General features: G+C 42.1%; 1 protein-coding gene across 1 annotated transcript in view; it reads right to left on the bottom strand.

Moving 5' to 3' along the window:
* Nucleotides 1-20,514, bottom strand: part of LOC139700666 (paired box protein Pax-2-like) — a gene marked incomplete at its 3' end in the record, with an annotated part of 266,602 nt that overhangs the window by 179,071 nt on the left and 67,017 nt on the right. Inside the window, exon 3 of the mRNA XM_071599123.1 lies at nucleotides 18,101-18,130. Coding sequence (XP_071455224.1) covers nucleotides 18,101-18,130 — 30 coding nt within the window. The remainder of the gene's footprint in view (nucleotides 1-18,100; nucleotides 18,131-20,514) is intronic.

Consider the following 20,514-nt stretch of genomic DNA (forward strand, 5'->3'; position numbering starts at 1 on the left):
TTTCAGATATCATGCAAACTATTTGACCCAAACTAATTCTCGTGTCATTTTTATATTAGGAAATCTTTTGAGACATCTCAGGATTATTGGTAATCGTTTCATGATAATGTTCCCGTAGAAATGAAGCAACATCCCGATCATGCTCACTCTTCTTGCACCTAGAAGCATAATGATGCTTCCAAACGAGAGGTAATTTAGTCAGGCGGAGCGGAGACAAAATCAGAAAAATAGGTTGGTCTGTTGGGTGATGTTCGACGTTTACCCAATTCCACCAATCGCGACTCCTTCGGTCCGTCCCAACTGATTTCCCCCGTCCACCTCTTCGCTCCATATCGTAATCGTGCCGAGCCCTTCTCCGCCCTCCCCCCATCCCAAGTCTTTCGCAACTCGGACTCCGAATGATCGCGTCCCCCTTTTCGCAAGAAAAAGGTTCTTCCCGAAGATCATGTTTTACACCCGAAGAGAGATTGGAAATCGTTCCCTTTGTTTACGCCAAGTTCAAGCTCGTCGCTCGAACCAAGCACGCTTCGGGAAATGGAAAGATGAGAATGGGCTATTTTACCGTACTTGATCATACATTGAATCGTATTAGTAGCCTAAAGGGAGTATCCTGCTTGTTCCGATCGGAAACATTCGCTTTCTTGGGACAAAAAATCCGATACTTCACTCATTTTCCAGGGATAGTCCGTGTTTTTAAGTCTACAGCTCTATCGGTGCGAGATATGAAAATTACCTTAGAGAGATCGGCAGTATAATAGACGGATTTAAAATGCCGTTTTTTCCGCGAAAGATTAGTGATCAGAATATTAGCAAACGAGGGAACAATATATATTTTTTCAATTCTAATTAGCCTATTATATTCTAATTGTGTTATCTTACTCTTATTTAATTGTTCTTCTCTTTTTTCCTTGCAGCTCGTTATGCATGGGACTCATATTTAAAATTTTAATGGGTCACCAACAATTGAGCAAAATTAAGCAATGACTAATGTGGCATGCTTGGTGTGGCCAACACATCCTGCCACACTACCCCGTGCGGCTTGCAGGATACGATATAGTTGAATTTGAAAATATGTTTTTTTAACATTATATATTAAACGAAATGGATATCACGCCTTCAAACACATTTAACTTTGCCGTTTAAGGTCCCTAATACAATAAGGAAAGCGTTAACTCGCGAAAGTTACCCATAAGGAACGGAGTTGTTTACAAGGCGCTTCTTATAGGTCACTTCTAAGAATTCATCTAATTCTACGACGATTCTCAGCATACAAAGAACGTAAAAATTCCTTCGAGAAAGGAAACAAGAACAAGTGAGCGAGCACTTGGATGTGGACCTTCTCAGAAGAAAAAGCTCGTTTCCACCACGGAATTATATTAAACCCCATATTCGCACGGTTGGAACGTTAAAAGGGTTGAGGCGTATAAAATTCTTTGTGGTACGATAGCATTTTTGTCGGAACGATAACGATCGAAATATGAGCACGAAAGTTTACCTCCCATTGCCGATGATCATCATCATCCACCGTCCACCTTCTCACGCGCGCTTTTGCCGAGCGCTTAATAAGAGGAAGTATGTCCCTACTACCTAACACACATCCATGATACACACGCACACGGCCATGCGCACCCAACTATTTCTCTACCACTTTAAAATAACGTTTCAACGCCTCCCAACTCACATTGGACGCGAAAAAATTGTACATACTATATAAAAGATGGACAATCATCAAGGCGGGGGAACCAACGGAAGGGAGTTCACCCACACCAACACGCATCAGTATCCTCCGGGATAACCCCTTCCCTCGCACACACACATGCACCCCCGCCCCCTCATCACGTCTTAATAGCAGTTCTGCGGCACCCGGGCGAATTCAAGCCTTATCTCCCGCCCGCCTTGCTCTCAAGTCGCGGCGGCCGCGCCTCCGTCCGCGCCCGACACCCCTACGGGGCTGGGGAAGGTCTTTGAATGGGAGCTTGAGATGAGGAACAATTTTGCTGGATTGCCATGCACAGAGCATCCCCTCTTCCCTCCAGCTGTCCCGCCCCTAATGCCCGCCCCCTCCCTTAAGGGAGGTTGGGGCGATTATTACCGCCACCGCACCAAGCAGGGTGGCGCGTCAGGGAGGGCGGAATGCGGGGGCAAAAGCCGTGGGGGGGTGGTGCTAGCGTACGGGGGAGGATATTTGCTCTGCCCCGGTGCGTGAAGAAAGTGACCGTTGCTTATGATGGAGGCGAAGAGGGTTGAGGGGGAATGGGCGGGTGGTGGGGGAGGTTTGGAGTGGAGGGAAGAGGAATGAGGCGTGGGAGGGAGAGACCGTTGGAGAAGTCGTTGGTCGCCAAGAAACCGTCCTCTTTTGTGTTTTCTGCCTATGGTTTTTTCTTATTCCCCTAGGAGAAAGAAACGGTGGAGATGACGCGGCGATATTGAGAATCACCCAATGCATGCGGCTGCCGGATTCGAACTGCTTCCTCTATTTGACTTCCTGTTTCTCAGCGAAGAGCGTGCCGACTTAGCAACCCATGCTATTATGTAAGAAGACTTAGGAAAGGGGTTAAGAAGTATAGGACTTCATTTGCTAATTTTGAAACTATCGGATTTCCTAAAGAACATACCATTTTTGCTAATATTGAATGCCAAAAATTTTCAATTGTTTTCGAAGGAATTATGCATGCAGCGGTATTTTTGAAATACGTCTTATTTTACTGAGCGGCGTACCTATCAGTACGTGGAGAAAGAATATGGATTCATTATCAACCGGGAAAGTCAAGATATCACGTTATGGAACCAACAAAACTCCTGCAAATTCAATAATTCTGTATTCCTAAAGAATCTTCATCTTTAAGTATGCATTATTTCACGTTTCTTTGCTCTCGCGAGCAATATAGTAATCATTTTCTAGTTTGAAGCATCCGAAAGAAAATTTATTCCTCTTGCAGGACATCACCGTTAAGATTATTTTCACCATCATCAAAATAATTATTTTATACATAGTATAATTATTGATGATTATTAAGTAATTAGTTGACTTTGGTCGCTTAAATGAACACGTGATCAATAAAATAGGATGATTCCACCTATCTGGATGATTTCACTTATATATTAATTCTTGGCCATATTCTTATTTTTAATAAACTGCAATTTTATGTTAGGCGTTTTTCAAAAATCTCTTGCCAAATTTTACTTTGTTTTTCCTTAATTTAGTATAATTAATTACTATAGGGTTGAATATCCATAATTATACCCATTAGTTTAATACTGAAACCCACTACTATCATCTAATTTTAAATGAATAATAAGTATCAGGATCATTTTTATTTTAGTGTCACTCGGTGTGGCTGGTAACCATAATATGACATGACAGGTAGGGAAAAGGGTAGATAGAAGCATAAGGAAATAAAGGCGTATTTAGTAGGTTTCTCGAATTTTTTAAGGGCAGTAGATTTTGACCTTGGATTTAGAGTAGAAATGTTTATAATTTGTCATTCGCATGAATCTCTGAATAAAATGATCAATATGAACATTTTTACAATCTAAATTATTCACTCAGGTACTTGTTGACTAAAGTTTCAATGCATTGATTTAATTAGATTCACTCTTCCGAAGAGATGTTAGATGTGTACCATGGCGTAATGATGAACTTAACCGAAAGAAGCTGTTGTTTGAAGACAGAACGATTACCACCCGCAGACTGAGTACTAAAATATCGGACGAACCCGTTGTGGAATTTAAAAGCAGATCGACCGTCTGAGCATCATAATACTATGAAAAGGTATGTTGGATGACAACTATAGATCAAAGAAATAGATTGTAGAATGTACATGTTGATAAGGTTTTTATTTCTGGGCCCGATAAAAGACTGAAATAGCTGTCGTGAAAATCGCCGAGGTGAAAATTTATTAGATCAATTTACTAGATAACGTTATCTACTTGGAAGTGAATTTTTATGCACATTATTTAATTCGAACTGGCATTTTGGTTTCTCATTCAAACTAGTTAAAATTTATATCACTGTACCGCATGTAAAGGTGTTTGTAAATGCAGTGAAGTTAGATTTTTTATTATATTAATATCGAATTCATTCCACTTTAGAAATATGTAGTTTTTACCTTATCTCATCCACATTTACAGAATTAATAAATGGTGCAAATTCATCGCTGACAATGATCCTTGAGTGGTGGCTTACAGAATAACCTGCAGATGTAGATGAACTACCGATTTTCCCTCTCTATCGTAACCCTCTTTCGCTCTTAATGGCTTTAATCGCATTAACCGCTGGCTGGTTTCCAAATCACGCGACACGAACGCCAATTTCTCTCTCTCTCCTCGTCTCCAACCCAAGCTTGCTCTTTTCATTTTTTTTACGTCCACTGTTTTCATTACGTTTATCATACGCGGCTTTTACTATTTTTAACTCAGTCAAAGCCCAGTTCCGCCTTCGGAAGTATACTTAACTGCATTGGTACAGAGCTTCATACTTGCATCTCCAATGAAGTGATTTGGAATTTTTATCCCTGTTCCTCCAATACTCGGTTGGCCTCCTCAGGTATTTTAATCATATTCCTTACGCGTATGTCATCATGTTTCAACTAGCGACTTTTTTTACACTTAATACCGTTTAAATTAAAATCCAAAGGAACAAGATAAAGTTGAATATCAATACAAAACTTGCTCCACGGATTGGATGACTATACGAAACGCATATTCAAGCACTTTGTTCGTGTATCTAATATAATCCAAACGTCACTATATTCCCCGTTTTTTTCGAATCAGTTCGACAGACGCGTTCGGCAGTTTATTTCAACCTCAAGCTTATCTTTTGAGACCAAAGGTGTTTTACAGAATAAAATTAAATGTTTTTTTTAATGAGAATTTATATGATTACTTTTCATCCGAAGGAGTTTTACCGCAATGCTACAGCAAAAAAGGTACCTGATTTCAGTACAACCACTTTGTGAGTGAATAATGCTGCCCCAATACCTTTAAATCATTAGTTTAATAGGCACACTTTTCTCACAATTGACAGCCTATTACTTCCGCTTCAAATGATAATCCTCATGTTGCGATATCAATCGTCCCTATTGGCTTGTCATCATTCCCGTCATATATTTTCAAAGCAAATCAAAATGCAATGCCATGTAGATGTACGTTATGACGCTTACTCAGTGTGACGATTTTTACCTTGCCCGCAAGATAAAATAATGATGAAACTAGCCATATCTATTCTCATATTTCCTCTTCTGGTTTTTAAACGGCCATACTGACTTATGGGGTAAGGTTATGGTCCTTACCCCCTTTCGATGTACTTATAATGACTCCAATCTTCTTCCCTTTCAAAATCAACTTTTTATTGTGCACTTCATTGAGAATGCTTCAATTACAGTGTCCTACTTTCCGCTATTTTGTAGCTTCTTTTCATTCATTAAGTAATATTTCCACCTTATTTTGTTTGGATAGCTTCAATGTCCGCGCACGACTTTGAATTTTTGAAAAAGTCACAATCATTGGGCTGTAGGTATCAAGAAACCCATCGGAATTAAGTTTTCACCAGATTCATCTTTTATATCTTTTTCTTGGCGAACTATACGAAGGCAATGACATTGGCACTGCTTAACACGAACTCCCATTGGGGTAACTTATAAAAGTTATTTGTCGTCAAACCAAGCACCGTCGAGATTTCTTCCGAAATGAGAACTGATTCCATATGACACCCATTCTTTCCATCTTCCAACGTTACGTAACAGAAGATAGCGGTTTCAATTTCGCCCAAGATAAAAATTCGTGTAATGCTTGGGTCCTCTTCCCATCACCGCCTTTTTCATTCCTCCATCGCCACTGCCATTTCGCCTCTCACCACTTCCTCTTCCCCCTTCTATCTCCTTTACTTCCACTTCCCACTCCATGGGCCCCGGTTTCTTCCCTCCAGAGCCCCCGACCCCCTCTCACGTAACTTCCCATTCCCCCCCCTCCACCTCCCCCTCCATTATAGTTTTCCTTTCTTGCCACTGGACACGTGCACTTGTTGCTCGCAGGAACGTGAAATGGATGCGTGCTGCTGGCTCTCGTGGGATGGGTAAGCCCGATGGGTAACATATGTTGCCCCGAGGACGGACGTTAGGTGGGGTGGGAAGCGGCGGCGGGAAGGGGGAAATGGACTGGGTAGGGGAGGACGGAGGGGGGGCTTACCGCGGGGGAGTGTGGGGTGGGGGAGATCCACTTCATGGAGGCGAAGAGTGGAATGGGGGCGGCGGGGAGTGAAAAGGGAAGGGTGGGGGGGGAGGAGGAGGCGAGGACCAGCGTAGGTGAGCCCATTCTTCTTCTTTTTTTCGCTTCCCTTTTCTTTTTTAAAACGGTCGCATTTTGAGGGAGTGAGATCGAGTGGATTTTTAGCCGCGGGCACAGGTGGATGTTAACGCGCGGAGTTCGTTGGATGAGTTTAAAAGTCTTCTCCGAAAATTCCCCCCGAGGGGACTTAAAATAACGACTCCGCGCGACTGCCTTACTCCCTTGCGATGCGACTTTAGCAATCCCATCTCAGTCTTTTTTTAATAAACCAATCCGCACAGAAGAAAAGAATTCGACGTAGGATCTTGTTTATTGTTATTGGCTTGTTTAATGCTGTATCCTATTTGGTAATATCTGTTTATGTCGTGTAGACTTGTGTCCTGGTAGAGGGATACGAAGCAAAGCTAAAAAATGTCCTATGTGAATGCAAGAATATTTTCGGAGTAAGAATAAAAAGATTGGAAATAGAAAGGAAAGGTACGGAAAAATGTATTTTAAAACCGAGAAAAATTATAATATTCTGTACAATTATAGGAAAACTTTGCCATCATCTCCGCTTGCATGAGGCGAGATTTTTTCACGAAAAACGCACAAACGAGAGGACTTAAATTATCAAAAAGTGATGGCGTGTGATTACAGCCAAAGAAAAATGTCTTTCTCGAAAATTATAAATAGTTATACTTCATTGAACCTAAAGGAGAGCACATTCTTCACCTAACACCATCAAAAGCAAATTCTCGAAATACTTATTATAAATTAAATAGCTGAAACAATATTTTCTGTATTTTACAGTGTCTCTTTTAAACAACTTGGGTAACTGTAATAATTCCTTCACTTAAGTACTATAAGCAAGATGAAGAAATGGTCGTAATGTAACCTTCACGAAATTTCTATGCAATGAAACACGTATTAAAGCTCGTAAAAATATTGCCACCAATGATGTCACAATCCGTTAAGAATAATAGGCTGATCTAATAACATAATCAAGTTTTACTACTCGATCAGGAAAAAGCCTAGACTATCATGTCTTGAGAGAGTCATTGTAATGTACTACATTTTCTAAGTCAGGTGAAAAAAGATTAGGCACGAGAGACTCGTTTTAAAGAACTTTCCCAGCGAAGCGTAGCAAACAATGTCTACGACAATAGCGAAGTAAATTTTTGCCAGCCTTTCACTAGAGCGGACCACCATGAAAAGTCTATTAACACGGATATCTTTCACAGTCGATCCATTTTTGAATGAATAAGAAATTCACATCGGATTTATTTTTTGAACCATTCCTTTAGCGTCTGCGGCAAAAAAACAATTGAAATCCGACCGAAACCTAATAAATTACGAGGATTCCACCACCCCCGCATCTCCTATAAGAGGACTACCTACAGACCCGATCCGCCACCCTCCGTCCCAATCGTGGAAGACCCGCGGACCCCCAGTTGAGAAAGAGCTTCTCTCATAAGCCCCTTGCGGGCACGTCACGCCCTCCGCCCTTTCCCGACCGGCCCTACATCTCCCTCGTGTCCGTCATCGGTGGGAAACGCGGTCGCACGGATAACGTGTGTCTTACATCCGACGCGATGGAAATTTTCCCATCATGCCTTTCGGGAGAATTCCAACATGGGTCTAGGCCCCAGCGCGTTTTGCAAACGACGGAGAGGAGAGGCGCGAGGGGGTTGAGGAGGTGTAGGAGAAAAGCGGGGAAGGGGGGAGGCGGAGGTGGGTATGGTTTGGAGGAGTGGGTTATAGGGAACGGGGCGGAGTGGGTTAAAGGGAGCGAGAGAGAGGGAAAGAAAGACACTCTCTCAAGAGGAAGGCTTCGGATCACAGTGATTGCAAAGTCGATCGTGATACTGAATACCATTAACTAGACGAGCGCGGAGCCCTCCTGAACGGGCTCTTTGCGCGAGCTAGGCGGCAGCAGAGGCAGGCTGCCCCACCAATGGCTCCGGCAGGGAAATCGGGGAACTCCGACATGAATGCTGGGGTAAAGGAAGAGGAGGAGGGAGAGAGAAGAAAACGGGCGGATTACCCACGAGTGACTTCAATAAGGGAAGAGGGGTAGTCGGTTGGAGGGGCGTGTGTGTGTGTGCTCGCAGCAGCTTCTCGGTCCAGCGTTTCGAGGGGAGGGCTGGGGATTTTTTAGGCCTTCGTGTGTGCGCTTAGATCACATGGAGATGGAGGCGGGGGGGAGGAGGAGTGGGGCGAAGCGGGGGCGGGGCATAATTGCGGGGTCGGGCACATGGGGGAGTTTCGGCAGGGGGGGGGAGAGGTCGAAAGAATTGGTCGGTAGGAATGATGGAGGGATGGAAGGAGAGCAGAGGGGGACTGGAGAAAAATACTCGGAGCATTCGAAAGAATGGATTCCAAAACGGGAGATTTCGAATTCAAATCTTAAACGAGCTAATAAGATAATTCCACGTTTCGTGGTCGATCGTGTGGATTTGCCCTAAGCCCAACCCGATATGCTCTAAGTTGTTGTGAGACTGCTTTGCCGCTTTGGTAAAACATCACCCGTGTTACTCACCTATGCTAAAACCTGGGTTTCCAAACGGACTTGGCATCATGGCGGCGGAAAGAATTGCCCACCGCTGATTGAAGTCTTCCCCACGCTCTGCTCAACAGTGGCTGGGGCACATATTCATTACGACACACATGCGCGCATTGGTTTCCATTTACCTTATCGACTGATCGAGCCATTAACCTTTCCCGATCCGATCGAAACATGGGTCCTAGAACCATATTTTCATTTAGATTTATCGGCAAATACCGATATTCATCGACTTATTACTGCACACGATCCTAGATGTCAAGATTCCAATGATTCGATATAGTTATAAATTAGGGCGCAGACTGCATCACGTCATATATCTATCCATTCAGATAACATGCAAGCGTTCCAGTTTTAATGAATAGGGCTACTAGTTAAAATAAAGTATTCTCCTTTAACAATCGCTGGATAAGCGACAGAATATTTTGTTAGGAAAAAAATAGTCCATGAAGTCATCTTTGCATATTCTGCGACTGATTATAAATCCCAAATAAACCGATCGCACAGATCCTTCAATCAAGTTAGACATTTATTCCATTTCAATTTAATATGATGACATCATATCACTAATAATCTGAAAAATGAGCATTCAGTCCCATTAATCATATGTTAAGCTTTGAAGGCGTTCGACTGGTGCATTAACGGAAGACTAAGGTGCATTAACGAAAGAGATATATCCCAGCGATATTATGGCCTACACTTTAAATCCAACATCCAATCCTCTAATAATGATCATACATTAACGTGAAACATTGGTTATTACGTTATCAGAGAATACCTTAGTTGAAAAACTATGTACCTAAATAGCCTTTTCAGGCACGAACCACTGGGCTTTGCTAATAGATTACCGTTTTATGATGTTCCTAGCCGCGGGTCTCAGATCAGCTACTAATAATGGAATTCCAAGGTCAGATTACGGGAAGGATGAGAAAAATCTTGAAATAACTTCTAAGAGCGTATGAAATCGACTTTAATTGCGTTTCATCTGCGGAGATATATAAACCAATATGCGTGCAATATAAGAAGAACGGATACATCCCGCGTTTTTTGGACTTACGGGGTCAAAGGAAACGCTGAGAAGCAGCGGATTCACGTAAAAGAGAGATCCCCTTTGGCCTTTCGCTCGGACCATTCACGATTGAAAAGGAATGGCAAGATGGAAAAAAATCAAAGAAGACTGTGTTGGATTTCGCGGGGTGAGTCATTCATTGGCAATCGCTGTACCCTCAATTTCCTGAACGAGCTCCCTCGACCTCCCTCCTTTCCCGCGACCCTCTCCCTCTGCCACTTTCAAAGATTCATGACTTCTGATATCTCGCATTAATATAGGGAAAACGTAAGAATCGATTTGTGGTGGAGGAAAAAAAGGCCTGACTAGTAAGAAAAGTGTTGGTGAGATAATGCAATCGAAGGGTGTCGTTTTCGAGGCTCTGGCTGCCGTTACCGAGGCGTTGGAAATATCCAGGACGAATGTTAAAAGTCTCACTAAAGGCCAGATTGCCGAGAGAAGGTACTTTTTAGAGTGATGAAATTTCAAATACCGATATCACATCACCTTAATTTGATTGTCTATCAAGCTTTTACTCGGAGCCGAAGCGTTTAATTCTCTTGGATTGCACTCAATCAATGGATATTTGATGCTGCCGGCAATGATAACAAGAAATGTAACAACAAGAGGGTAGAGACAAGGAGCAATAATGCACATTAAATGTACTAATTTTACATAAATACATTTTATGTAAATTAAAACACTAAGACGAACAATTGATGATGACGTTAATGGGTTAAAGCGCGGGCGATTCTAAAATAAATTAGTTGATAACATCAAAGTTCATTATTAATTTTATAATACATAAATTTACGATCAATTCAATTGAATTGATATAAAATAAAAAGTAACTGAAAAATGGGTTTGGACGTTGGGCATTTAACATTTCCAATTTAATCATTATAATCGCCTGAGCAACAAGCATACCTGAGGGTGCACAGGTATACAGGGATATCTGAAAACCCTCAAGTTTTATTAGTTATCCTTCATACTAATAGTTATTTTTCTTCATAGTTTAGTTCTTCTTGATACAATGATAAACCAAATACAAAGGTTATCTTCTAGCAGTCTGTTTACTGCTTCTTCGATGGCACCAAATACCAGGAAGAATCAACAGTTCAAATTTGACACAAAAAATACAAAAATATCTAAAGCACCTCTTCCCTAATTCGCTGTAACGTATTCCATGCTAGATATGTAATGGAGCCGGAAGTTCTAGGTTAACTGAGTCGCTGAATAAAAATTTTTCACGATAAGAAAGTAAAACTTCATAATTAATGCCTTTCAGTCAAATAAATTGGTGAATGAAACAAAGCCCTGAGAACCTTTACACAGGGCGTCATGTGCAAAAATCCGTTGAAGGAAATGAAATTTTGAACCGAATACCAAACTCCATTAAAAGACAAAGGGTCTTGGCTATCCGATATCCCCGCCTTAGAGTTTATATTTTTTTAAACTCCACAAATTGCATCCGCGTCAGCAGTCGGTGTCGTAAGATGATTAGCCTCTTTAAAGTCGAATGAGTGGGAGGGAGTGATAAAACGGTTAAAGATTCACCGAAAAGATACTCCTTCAGCCAAAGGAGGGTGGTGGAATTTAACTTTATCCGTTAACTTTCAAATAAACCGACGGTTGGAGTCACAAACACAATAAGAAGGAGCAATTAGCTCTTAAAGGATGCGACGTCGACGGGCGTCATATGGCGACGACGTCCGCGGAGGAAGGAGGAGAAGGATGTGGGAGGGGGAATGAGGAGGGGTGGGAGGCGAAGACGCAGGGCGACCGGACTCCTTAGAAAACGGAGGTCCCTCAGGTGTTGAGCCTCACGACCGCCACTAATTCCCTCTCCGAGTCTGTTTTAAAAGCCCCGAGAGAGAGAGAGACGGAAGGAAGGAAGGCGGAGTGGAAGGGAGTAGGAGGAGACTATATGCAAAACCTTTAAGGAAAGGACGTGCGCCATATGTGATTATGAGAAACGGACTTTTAAAGCTCAAACTGAAGAGACTCCTCTCTTTTTTTTCACTATTTTTTTGAAAAGGGACGGTTGGGCAAATGCGTCGCCATATGTCGCGCCGAGTATTCTCCGCGGAGAGGGAGGTCGTGGTGGTGGGAGGGTAGGGTAACCGAGAGTGGTGTGGGGGGAGGAGTGTCGACGTTGAGGGAAGGGAGAGGGATCGGTTAGGAGCATGGGGCGAGTTGAGAAGTCGAGAGGGCCGAGAGGGGGCACCTTGCAGATGTTGCTGTAGCGGCACCATCAGCGGGGCAAAGGCGCCTTAATGCGCATAGTCATTCATTCCGTCCTGGTCGCTCTGGGCACGGCTAATGAGAGGCGAATAAATATAGGTGAGGAGGGAACGGTGGGAGATAGGGGGGGACGGCGTGAGAGTAGGAGGCGCGCGAGTGGATCCGATGCTCATTTGTCACAATATTATGTGGCACGCTATCGATGGCGGAGCCTCGTGTGAGCGATGGAGACGGCTGGCCGATTCGTGAGCGAAAGTATAAAGTAAATCAAAGGTGATGCAGGATTTATCACCGGTTAATGGCGAAGTAATGACTGTGTATTGACTCGGTCGCGTCAATAAGCCGCGCGTACTTGCTTTATCGCTGCAAGCGATGCCTTTGAACGCGGGACGGAAAAACCTCATTTGCAATAATTAGGGTACAAAGAGATGAAATAGCATTCGGCTCTTGAATGCACGTGGCCATTACTGCTTTTCATGTAAGTAATGCACTTATATTCATACTGGACATCTATGAGTTTTCAGGAAAAGGCATTAAAGTGAATACTATGTGCCGCCGCGAATATCAGAATAATTGAGGACGATGTCTTTCATTTTACTCATGTATTTTGCCATGAATCGAAATATTGGATCATGAATAATTGACGGTTTACTTGCGTCAAGAAAGCGTCTCTTCTAAAAATATAAAATGCATCAGCAGAAATTGGGTTATTCAATAAAATATTTATTTACAACTTTTATCAAAAGCAATACCGGACATCTCGTAACGGCAATTATTTGAGGTATGCTAACTAACCACGAGGAATAGCTTTACTGCAGTTTAGTAATCAAGTAGATGCTTTCGTATTCTCTACAAACGGTAACACTTTTCATCAGTTTCAAAAACCAAAAAATAATTTATCATGGATTTTAAATACATTAAAATCACGTCATTACACTTGCGTATTGAAATTTACACACTAAATAGAAAAATAGCATTATTTCATTTTTCATTTTCAAATTACAAGTTCTCTTTATAGTATTTCCCATCATCTAGAGAGTAATTGCTAATAGCATGTTAACTACCTGTTATCTGTCCAAAGAAACCCGCAATAAATAAATAATTTAGATTACTTACGCGCATACAATTATAGCGTGGGAAAAATATGATTCGAAGGTGAATAGAAATTCCAAGAATAGGATTCACTCTCAAAAATAATATTAAAAATTAAATCAGATGTTGGGAAGAAACTACAATTCTTGAAATCCAAAAGTAATTCTTCTCAGAGGGTGACAAGTGATTTTTGGGTACTCGGATCTTAAACTTGACCCCATCATTTTATGCTTAGAGGCCACGGAGAGAATTTTTCCAAGAATTACGGGGACAAAGTTTCGTAGATAAGCTCATTATTTTCCCGGCATAATTGATACCTAGAGATATAACATGTCATAAAAGTGTTCCGAGAACAATGCTGCTGAGGAATAGAAGGCAGCCGTGAGTTCATGGTCTTCTTTCTCACCGTTGGGCAAGCGTTGGGAAGTTAGGTGACGGACGGAGAGGGCGTAATAAAAGAGGAAAATGCACGGAGGAAGTGACTAAAGATGGGATGGAAAGGGGAGAGTTGAGGTGCACGGTGTAAAGGGGTCCGACGACGATGGTTGAATATGTTTTCTTAAGTTTAATGCCAGCTCTTGGGAATTATTATTTTAATGTTGCCATCAACTGAGGAAATATGGCGAGAAAAAGAAATTTTCAAATCAGGAATCGTTGGCAACGAAAACATAAATTTCGCACAGCTGAATCATCGTGATAAGTTGAAGGAATATTTTTGAAAAAATACTGGCTATACAGAATGAAATCATGTGAAAAGATAGAGTGACAATATTAGATGAAGGATGGATGGATTTGGATAAACATATAAAACGTAGCAAGAGCAAATTTTTAGTAGAGTCACGAATGCTTTCTCCTTGTTCGAGCGAAGATATTCATCAGATAAATACATCCTATAAAATAACACCGGCATTAACAGGCAAAAATATAATTTCAAAGGAACTACGGGAATGCCGCTGTAATAATTTTTGACAGAATCATTCGCTAATGCGTATTTTTGCACTGAAATTTGGAAGACTTGAAACTATTTTCTTTCCATTAAATGAAACAAAAGTTTTGTAAAATAGCACTATAGATATGAAAGTAAATTCAGATTTCGGATAGATCCTTCATCTAGCGAGATTCAATAATAATTTTATGATTCAAGAGTAAAAAGACTCAATCGAAAAAATGCTCCAGTATGGAAATATTTTTTGTTAGTTTTTCAGAAAAAATGGGACAAAATTACTGGATATGTCAAATTTAAGAATCATCGCTTGCATATGCTTCAATTCAGAGGTCAACAGAATTTTCATGCTCGTGTATGTTCACACTTTAACAAGATTCTCTGACGAAAGCATCCCAATATTTTATCGGGATATATTTTATTTATTTCTTTGAAACTCTTTGCCACCTGACAACCCACTTGAAGTAGTAATTGAAATTCGAGTTTATAATATTTTATGCTTAAATTATTCAAAAGATTCGATCACCGTTACGCTGATGAGGACCAGAGAAACCTCACTTAACAATTTATCACTGAAACTCAACATGCATACTAGCATACTATTCATATCTCGTAAATTTTCTGAATCAAGAGAGTCGAAGGGAATCTACGACCAAATCCGACGCCGTGAAGACGGTGACAAATACCGTCCGAGGAACAACACCTCCGAAAAAGAACACGAACCTCGATTAGGCCTTCCCGTGAATAGATTCGCGTGTTTTAATAAAAGTCTTCAATTGACCTCTGGCGCATTCCGACAGGCCTTGCATTTGGTTTCCCAGGAGACCCCCCCAAAAAAAGGTCGAGGCGGAGAGGGGAGAGGACAGGAGGGGTTGAAGTAATGGCAAGGTTATCGGTCGACAGCGGCGGGGGCGTGCGTTGGGAGGAGGGGCGGCTGCGGGAGGGGGGGTGCGGCGAGAGAGGTGAGTAGGGGGAGAGGAGAGGAGTTGGGAATGGGCCGTGCCTCTTGTGTGCTGCCTCTCTGAAGGTCGATGTTATGGTCGCATCCACGGCGGCGCGGGGGAGAGAGAGATGAGAGGGGGCGGGAGGGTGTGGGAGCCGCGGTGGTGAGTCGGACGGATAGCGGGGCGGGGGAAAGGTGGGAGGGGGGAGAGGAGAGAAGATGGGCAGCTATTGTAGCGTGAGAGAACGGACCGGAAGTACGTTATCAAGGCTGGCAGGAAGAAAGGAAGGGAGGAGGTGTGTGGAAGGGAGGGGAGGAATGTCGGGGGTGAGGAGGGCCGAGGGGGAGGACGAAGGAGGGCCTCATAGGGAGGGGGGTGGGCGGTGGAGGGATGACTACGAAGGTAAAAGAGCAGGGACGTGGGAGATGGAGTGTGGGGAAAGGGTGGTCTGTGCGGTGGAGGACGGGTGGAGGTGGGTAAGCTGGTGGGAGTCGAAGCGGCGGGGTAGATGGGTAGGGGGGTGTTAGTGTGAGGAGGAGAGGAACGAGGGTACGATGGGAAAGAGAGGATGGAGATGAAAGAGTCGGTTGATTCCGAAGGCAAAAGTTTTAACGTGGGAGAAATGGGGGACGAGCGTGGGGAAGGAAGGATGCGGGGGGGGGGGCGGATCGTCAGGTTGAAGGGGAGGGACTCTGGGGGTTAGGAATGCGGGGGCGGAGGTGGGTTGGAGGGCTAGTTTGATGGGGGAGGGCGGCGGAGTCCACTTTTGCCCTTTTTACAGGGAGCATGTCACTCCCCCCCCTTCCCACTCCTACCCCGCTTTCAAGGGATTTCGGAGGGGCGGTTGGGGAGCTCGGCGAGCGTTTGTATTTGCGTGTACTCAAGGGGGAGGGTGGGTGGGTATAGGCATTTATCTTCAATACAGGAAATTAATGCGTCTGCCTCGTTCCCATGCTACATGGTGGGCTTGCATTTGAAGTGAAAACCCAATATTTTTCCAACTAAGGATAAGTTTGCGAGGAAGGAAATTGAAACCATGTAGTGTGATTTGCAGTTTCATCGGAAATATTCCCAACGATTGGGCATATATTCGGAACTAATGCACTAAACATTTTGGAATAAATATGAAATTTAAAGACATTTAAACTTTACCAAAACTTGGGAAGTTGTGAAATACGCTAGCCCAAGGAAACCTATTATTAACCTGAATATGGAATGCAACATTGTTGGAAAATTATGAGATTGTGTGTCGTAATCCACTTCCATTTTACCATGAATTGCATGGGTTAAAATGCACAATATTTTTATAATTGAATCTTCTGCCACTGGTGTAGAGCACAACTTCATAAAGGTAATCCGCACAGGTAAATACGATCCAATAATTATATCATTCTATATTTCAGGATTATACAGAACAATGGGGAAATCTTTTACTAGTACTTTTATTATGTACTTTTTCAGGGACTGTGGTGCCGATGATATAATGGAAGGATACATTTTTCGACTTCAAAGAAGGTTAAATAGCCCAAGTTTGAAATGTATCTAGGAGCTTAATAATTTGAATGAGCATCATTTATAATTAATATTGTTTCATTGCAACAACTGTGACATAGTTGCGGGATTCAATTAAATTACCCGTTCCTTTTTATTATCGACCGCAAATAATTTCCCTAAATCCAACATTTGGTTTCAGAGTGGACCGAGGCGAAAACAGGTGGACGACCCTGTTTTACTGGTCGACAGCCACCCTTGGGAAGTGGGAAAGGTAACCCGAGTGGCCTGAGCGGGCTACATGCTTTTCAAACGGCCTACCGCCATACTCTCGGGAACAGGTGAATTCAGATCAGGCAAGTACACTGCGATGCTATCAAATGCTTAATTACCACCATCCTCAAGCGGAATTTGAAGTGCCTAAGTCGACCTTGCTGGCGAGAATGCTGTCGTCGAAATAAAAGAGATACAACCCATTTTCTACAGGGCTCCATTTTAAAAGTGAGAGTGATTCACAGCGGTGGGAACCTTTGAAAAAAAATCTGGAATAGGGAAGAAGCTGAGGTGTTAATGAGGTCACCTTGGGAGCAGGACTGCAAATAAATAAAGGTCTTGGAATTTTGCTTCCTGGGAAAACCTTTCTCAGGCACGCCATTCAGAATAGCTTAAAAGAACAGAGCGTGTTTCTCTACGAATGAAGCGTTTGAGACGAATATTAAACTAAGAATCCTATCTTGGTTTCGATCTATATAATAATCCATCACTCACCCCTCTTACCATAAGAAGCACATCGCAGCATGATATTTTTATATGTTTTTCATTTTCTTTACGTTGCACCTAAAAATACTGAGAGGCAATGGGATACTGAAGAAGGTAGAGGGGAGAATGGTGTGATAGCAAATAAGAGGGAGCAAAATAACAAGCACTTTGGATTAAGGGAGCTACGAAGTATTCAAAGCTAAATGAATAGGTATTGTAGAATGTAGTATGGCGTCTTAAGCATACATTGTGTTACGTTGGTTAGGGCTTAGGAGTAGAGTAGTGTATAATGTCAGGGTTAATCATTAACCTACCCTAAACCGATAAACGGCTGCTTACAATAATAAATAGGGCCATCTTAAAGCTAGAAAATTTTCACAGACATAAAATAAAAACCAATTTCTTATTTAAACCATCATAATTTGCGGAACCGCCCAGATTTAATTCTTTGATCCAATGGTCTTCTTACCATAAAAAAAGCTGATGTGAACTACCACAAAATACATATAAACAGATAAAATATGCCAACACTTTCCGCATAATTTCTGAAACCCCAAAGACTATTGCACCATGCATACCTTTTTAGAGAGAATGCCACCAAGTCACTTATTAATTGAGCGGAAGTGTATGCAACCAGCTAAACCGATAGGGCAGCAGGTGTGAAAGCAAATACTTCATCTCATTTAGTATGTGTCAGAAAAGTGAGCAATTTCCCTACAGAAAATTAACGAAAATCGTGTCTCACTCACCTTCTGGCCCCATTCCGTGACCGCTCTCTTCTGTAATGGGAAGAGAAAAAAGAATACCTGATGTACAACCAATAAGACAAGTCCATAATAAATTTAGATTCGGTAATATTGACCGACGATACCAAAATATCTTACAATTATACACCTCAAGAGTAATAAAGTCTCAATTCAAAACGAAAATTAATGTGAACATTTCCGCAAAGAGCATGGATGGCATTATTAATTTATAAATCAAATTGCTTTTATTAAGTATGGTATAATTAATATAATACACAGGCCGTAGTTAATATGAATGGTTAACAAATACATGCCATAAAAAACGGCTATAGAATATTTATTACTTTTTTTCAAGAGGTCACCAGGACACAATTCTCAAACATCAGCCTTCAGTTAAATATGATAACTTATCTCTAATCTTTATCCTTTTGCAATGAGTAAAAAGTAACTCTTTTTTTATTTTTGAAAAAGGATAATTGTCAGATAAATAACAAATATATCCGGTTTCCGATTTCTTGTTGAATGAAACTTCAACAGGTTTGGATGTAATGATACTCGAAATCTTTTTTATAAAATAATCGTAAAATTTAAATTTTTGCGTGTAAAGTTTTTCAGGCATATAATACTTGAGGTGAAACCTTTTCCGGTAACTATATACTTGAATATCATTTAAATCAAAGACGAAAGAATAAGTCAGAAAGAATCAGACTATTGCTTTGATTCTTCTCGACGCATACACATTTTGAATCACAGAATTTTTTTCCATAGCGAAGCGCAGAAATTTAAAAAGAAAATACCGGCCAAAACATCAATGTGTCAAGAGCTAAGGGCAAATTTTAGTGATAGGCACACACTATTTGGCTGTGAGTAAATTAGGAGTTCAACAGGTTACGGAAACTCTGTAAGGACTGAACAGGTGGAGACGAGCGACTCCTGAGCTCGGGCAACTTCCATTGCATGACACTCAATACTATGAGAAGAATTCATTTCTTAAAAAAATGCATGTAAACGAGTATGAATCCGTTCGAAGTATAGGTATAAGTTCTATATCTTGTCTTTTCATTTAGCCGTTAACAATACTTTGAACAGGATTCAATAATATTTAAAATAATTTCAGAATGGGAGAAATTTGTTGGGCTCACTTTCCTCTTCTTTGGTTTATCTAAATACGAACATTTAACGCATAGGTGTTACAGGATAATAATGATGAGAGAGGTATCATATTTCCCATCCATGGCCGTCTCCCAACAACTGGGCTCATGCCCCCCATACTAAAAGGCGGGACTGCCTAAGGGGTTAAGAGGGGAAGTTAATATTTTCCTCCTTCGGTCGAGTGGCACAACGGTAGGTGAAGCGAGCGTAAATAAAAACAAACCTCCTCCCCCTGTGTTTGACCTCTCTCGCTCTCTTTCCCCCCTGCTGACTTCTTCATGGGCGACTCCCGAATGATCCGACTGCTCGCGCCTCACACACTACTCTGCCTTCCCCCCCCACCTTGTCATTCCCCTGCTCGAAAACCCCGTTCTCCCGTCACGCCAAGGGTTACAGGGCGTAAACAACGCCGCCATGGAGCTGGAGGTCGCATTGAGTGCGTCTTCTAGGATCGCCGCGTGTTTCACGCTTGGCACTGACTCACTCTCTCCCCTCTCTTTCGCTTCCCTCCATTTCTTTTTCCCATACGACCTTTCTGCTGGAGTGGGTAACACAGCTCTTGGGAGGTTTACACTCGCCCCGGCAGCTGATCTAGCGATGAGGTGGACGAGGGATAGCTAGGTGAGGTACTGAGGGTTGAAAGGTGTAATGTGTGCGGGGATAGGGAAGGTAGTTACGTTGGAAGAGATGAAAGAGAGAATGGGAAGGGAGGGAGTAATGGTCGATCAACGAAGGAGGATGAACCTAGACCTTCAGAATACCCCGCAAGCTACCACTAGGGTATGTGGCAGGGTGTGATTCCATGCAAGGAATGCAACAGCGAGTCTGAACGCTCAAGTGAACGACGACTGCTATTTCCATTGAATACTAATGGTACTAATGGTCACAAGGAGTATTTCAAACCACCAACATGCGATGAGATTAATTTAATGAAATATATAAAGCCCATCGATTAAAAGTAGTAGCAGCCTTTCGATCATGCAGTTTGTTGAGTGACCCAAGGACTATGAACTGCTAAGCTTCAAAACCCCGCATAAAAGGACTTAAACTATTTGAACAGTCAACATAACTATATACTCGTACCCTACTTACTTTCTACCACCATTCACTCCATTCAACACGCCTACACTTTTTCTTTTTATCCAACTTAATACACATTGTCTTTACTATCCCATTCTTCAATATTCCATTTCCTCTTAATATCTATTGCCCCCACTTACTCTACCTTCGAATTTCTCCAAACAAGCTTCTATCTTCCCCTACCA

This window comes from Hetaerina americana, unplaced genomic scaffold, assembly GCF_022747635.1.
Source record: "Hetaerina americana unplaced genomic scaffold, ioHetAmer1.1.p SCAF_106, whole genome shotgun sequence".
Classification (NCBI taxonomy): Eukaryota; Metazoa; Arthropoda; class Insecta; order Odonata; family Calopterygidae; genus Hetaerina; species Hetaerina americana.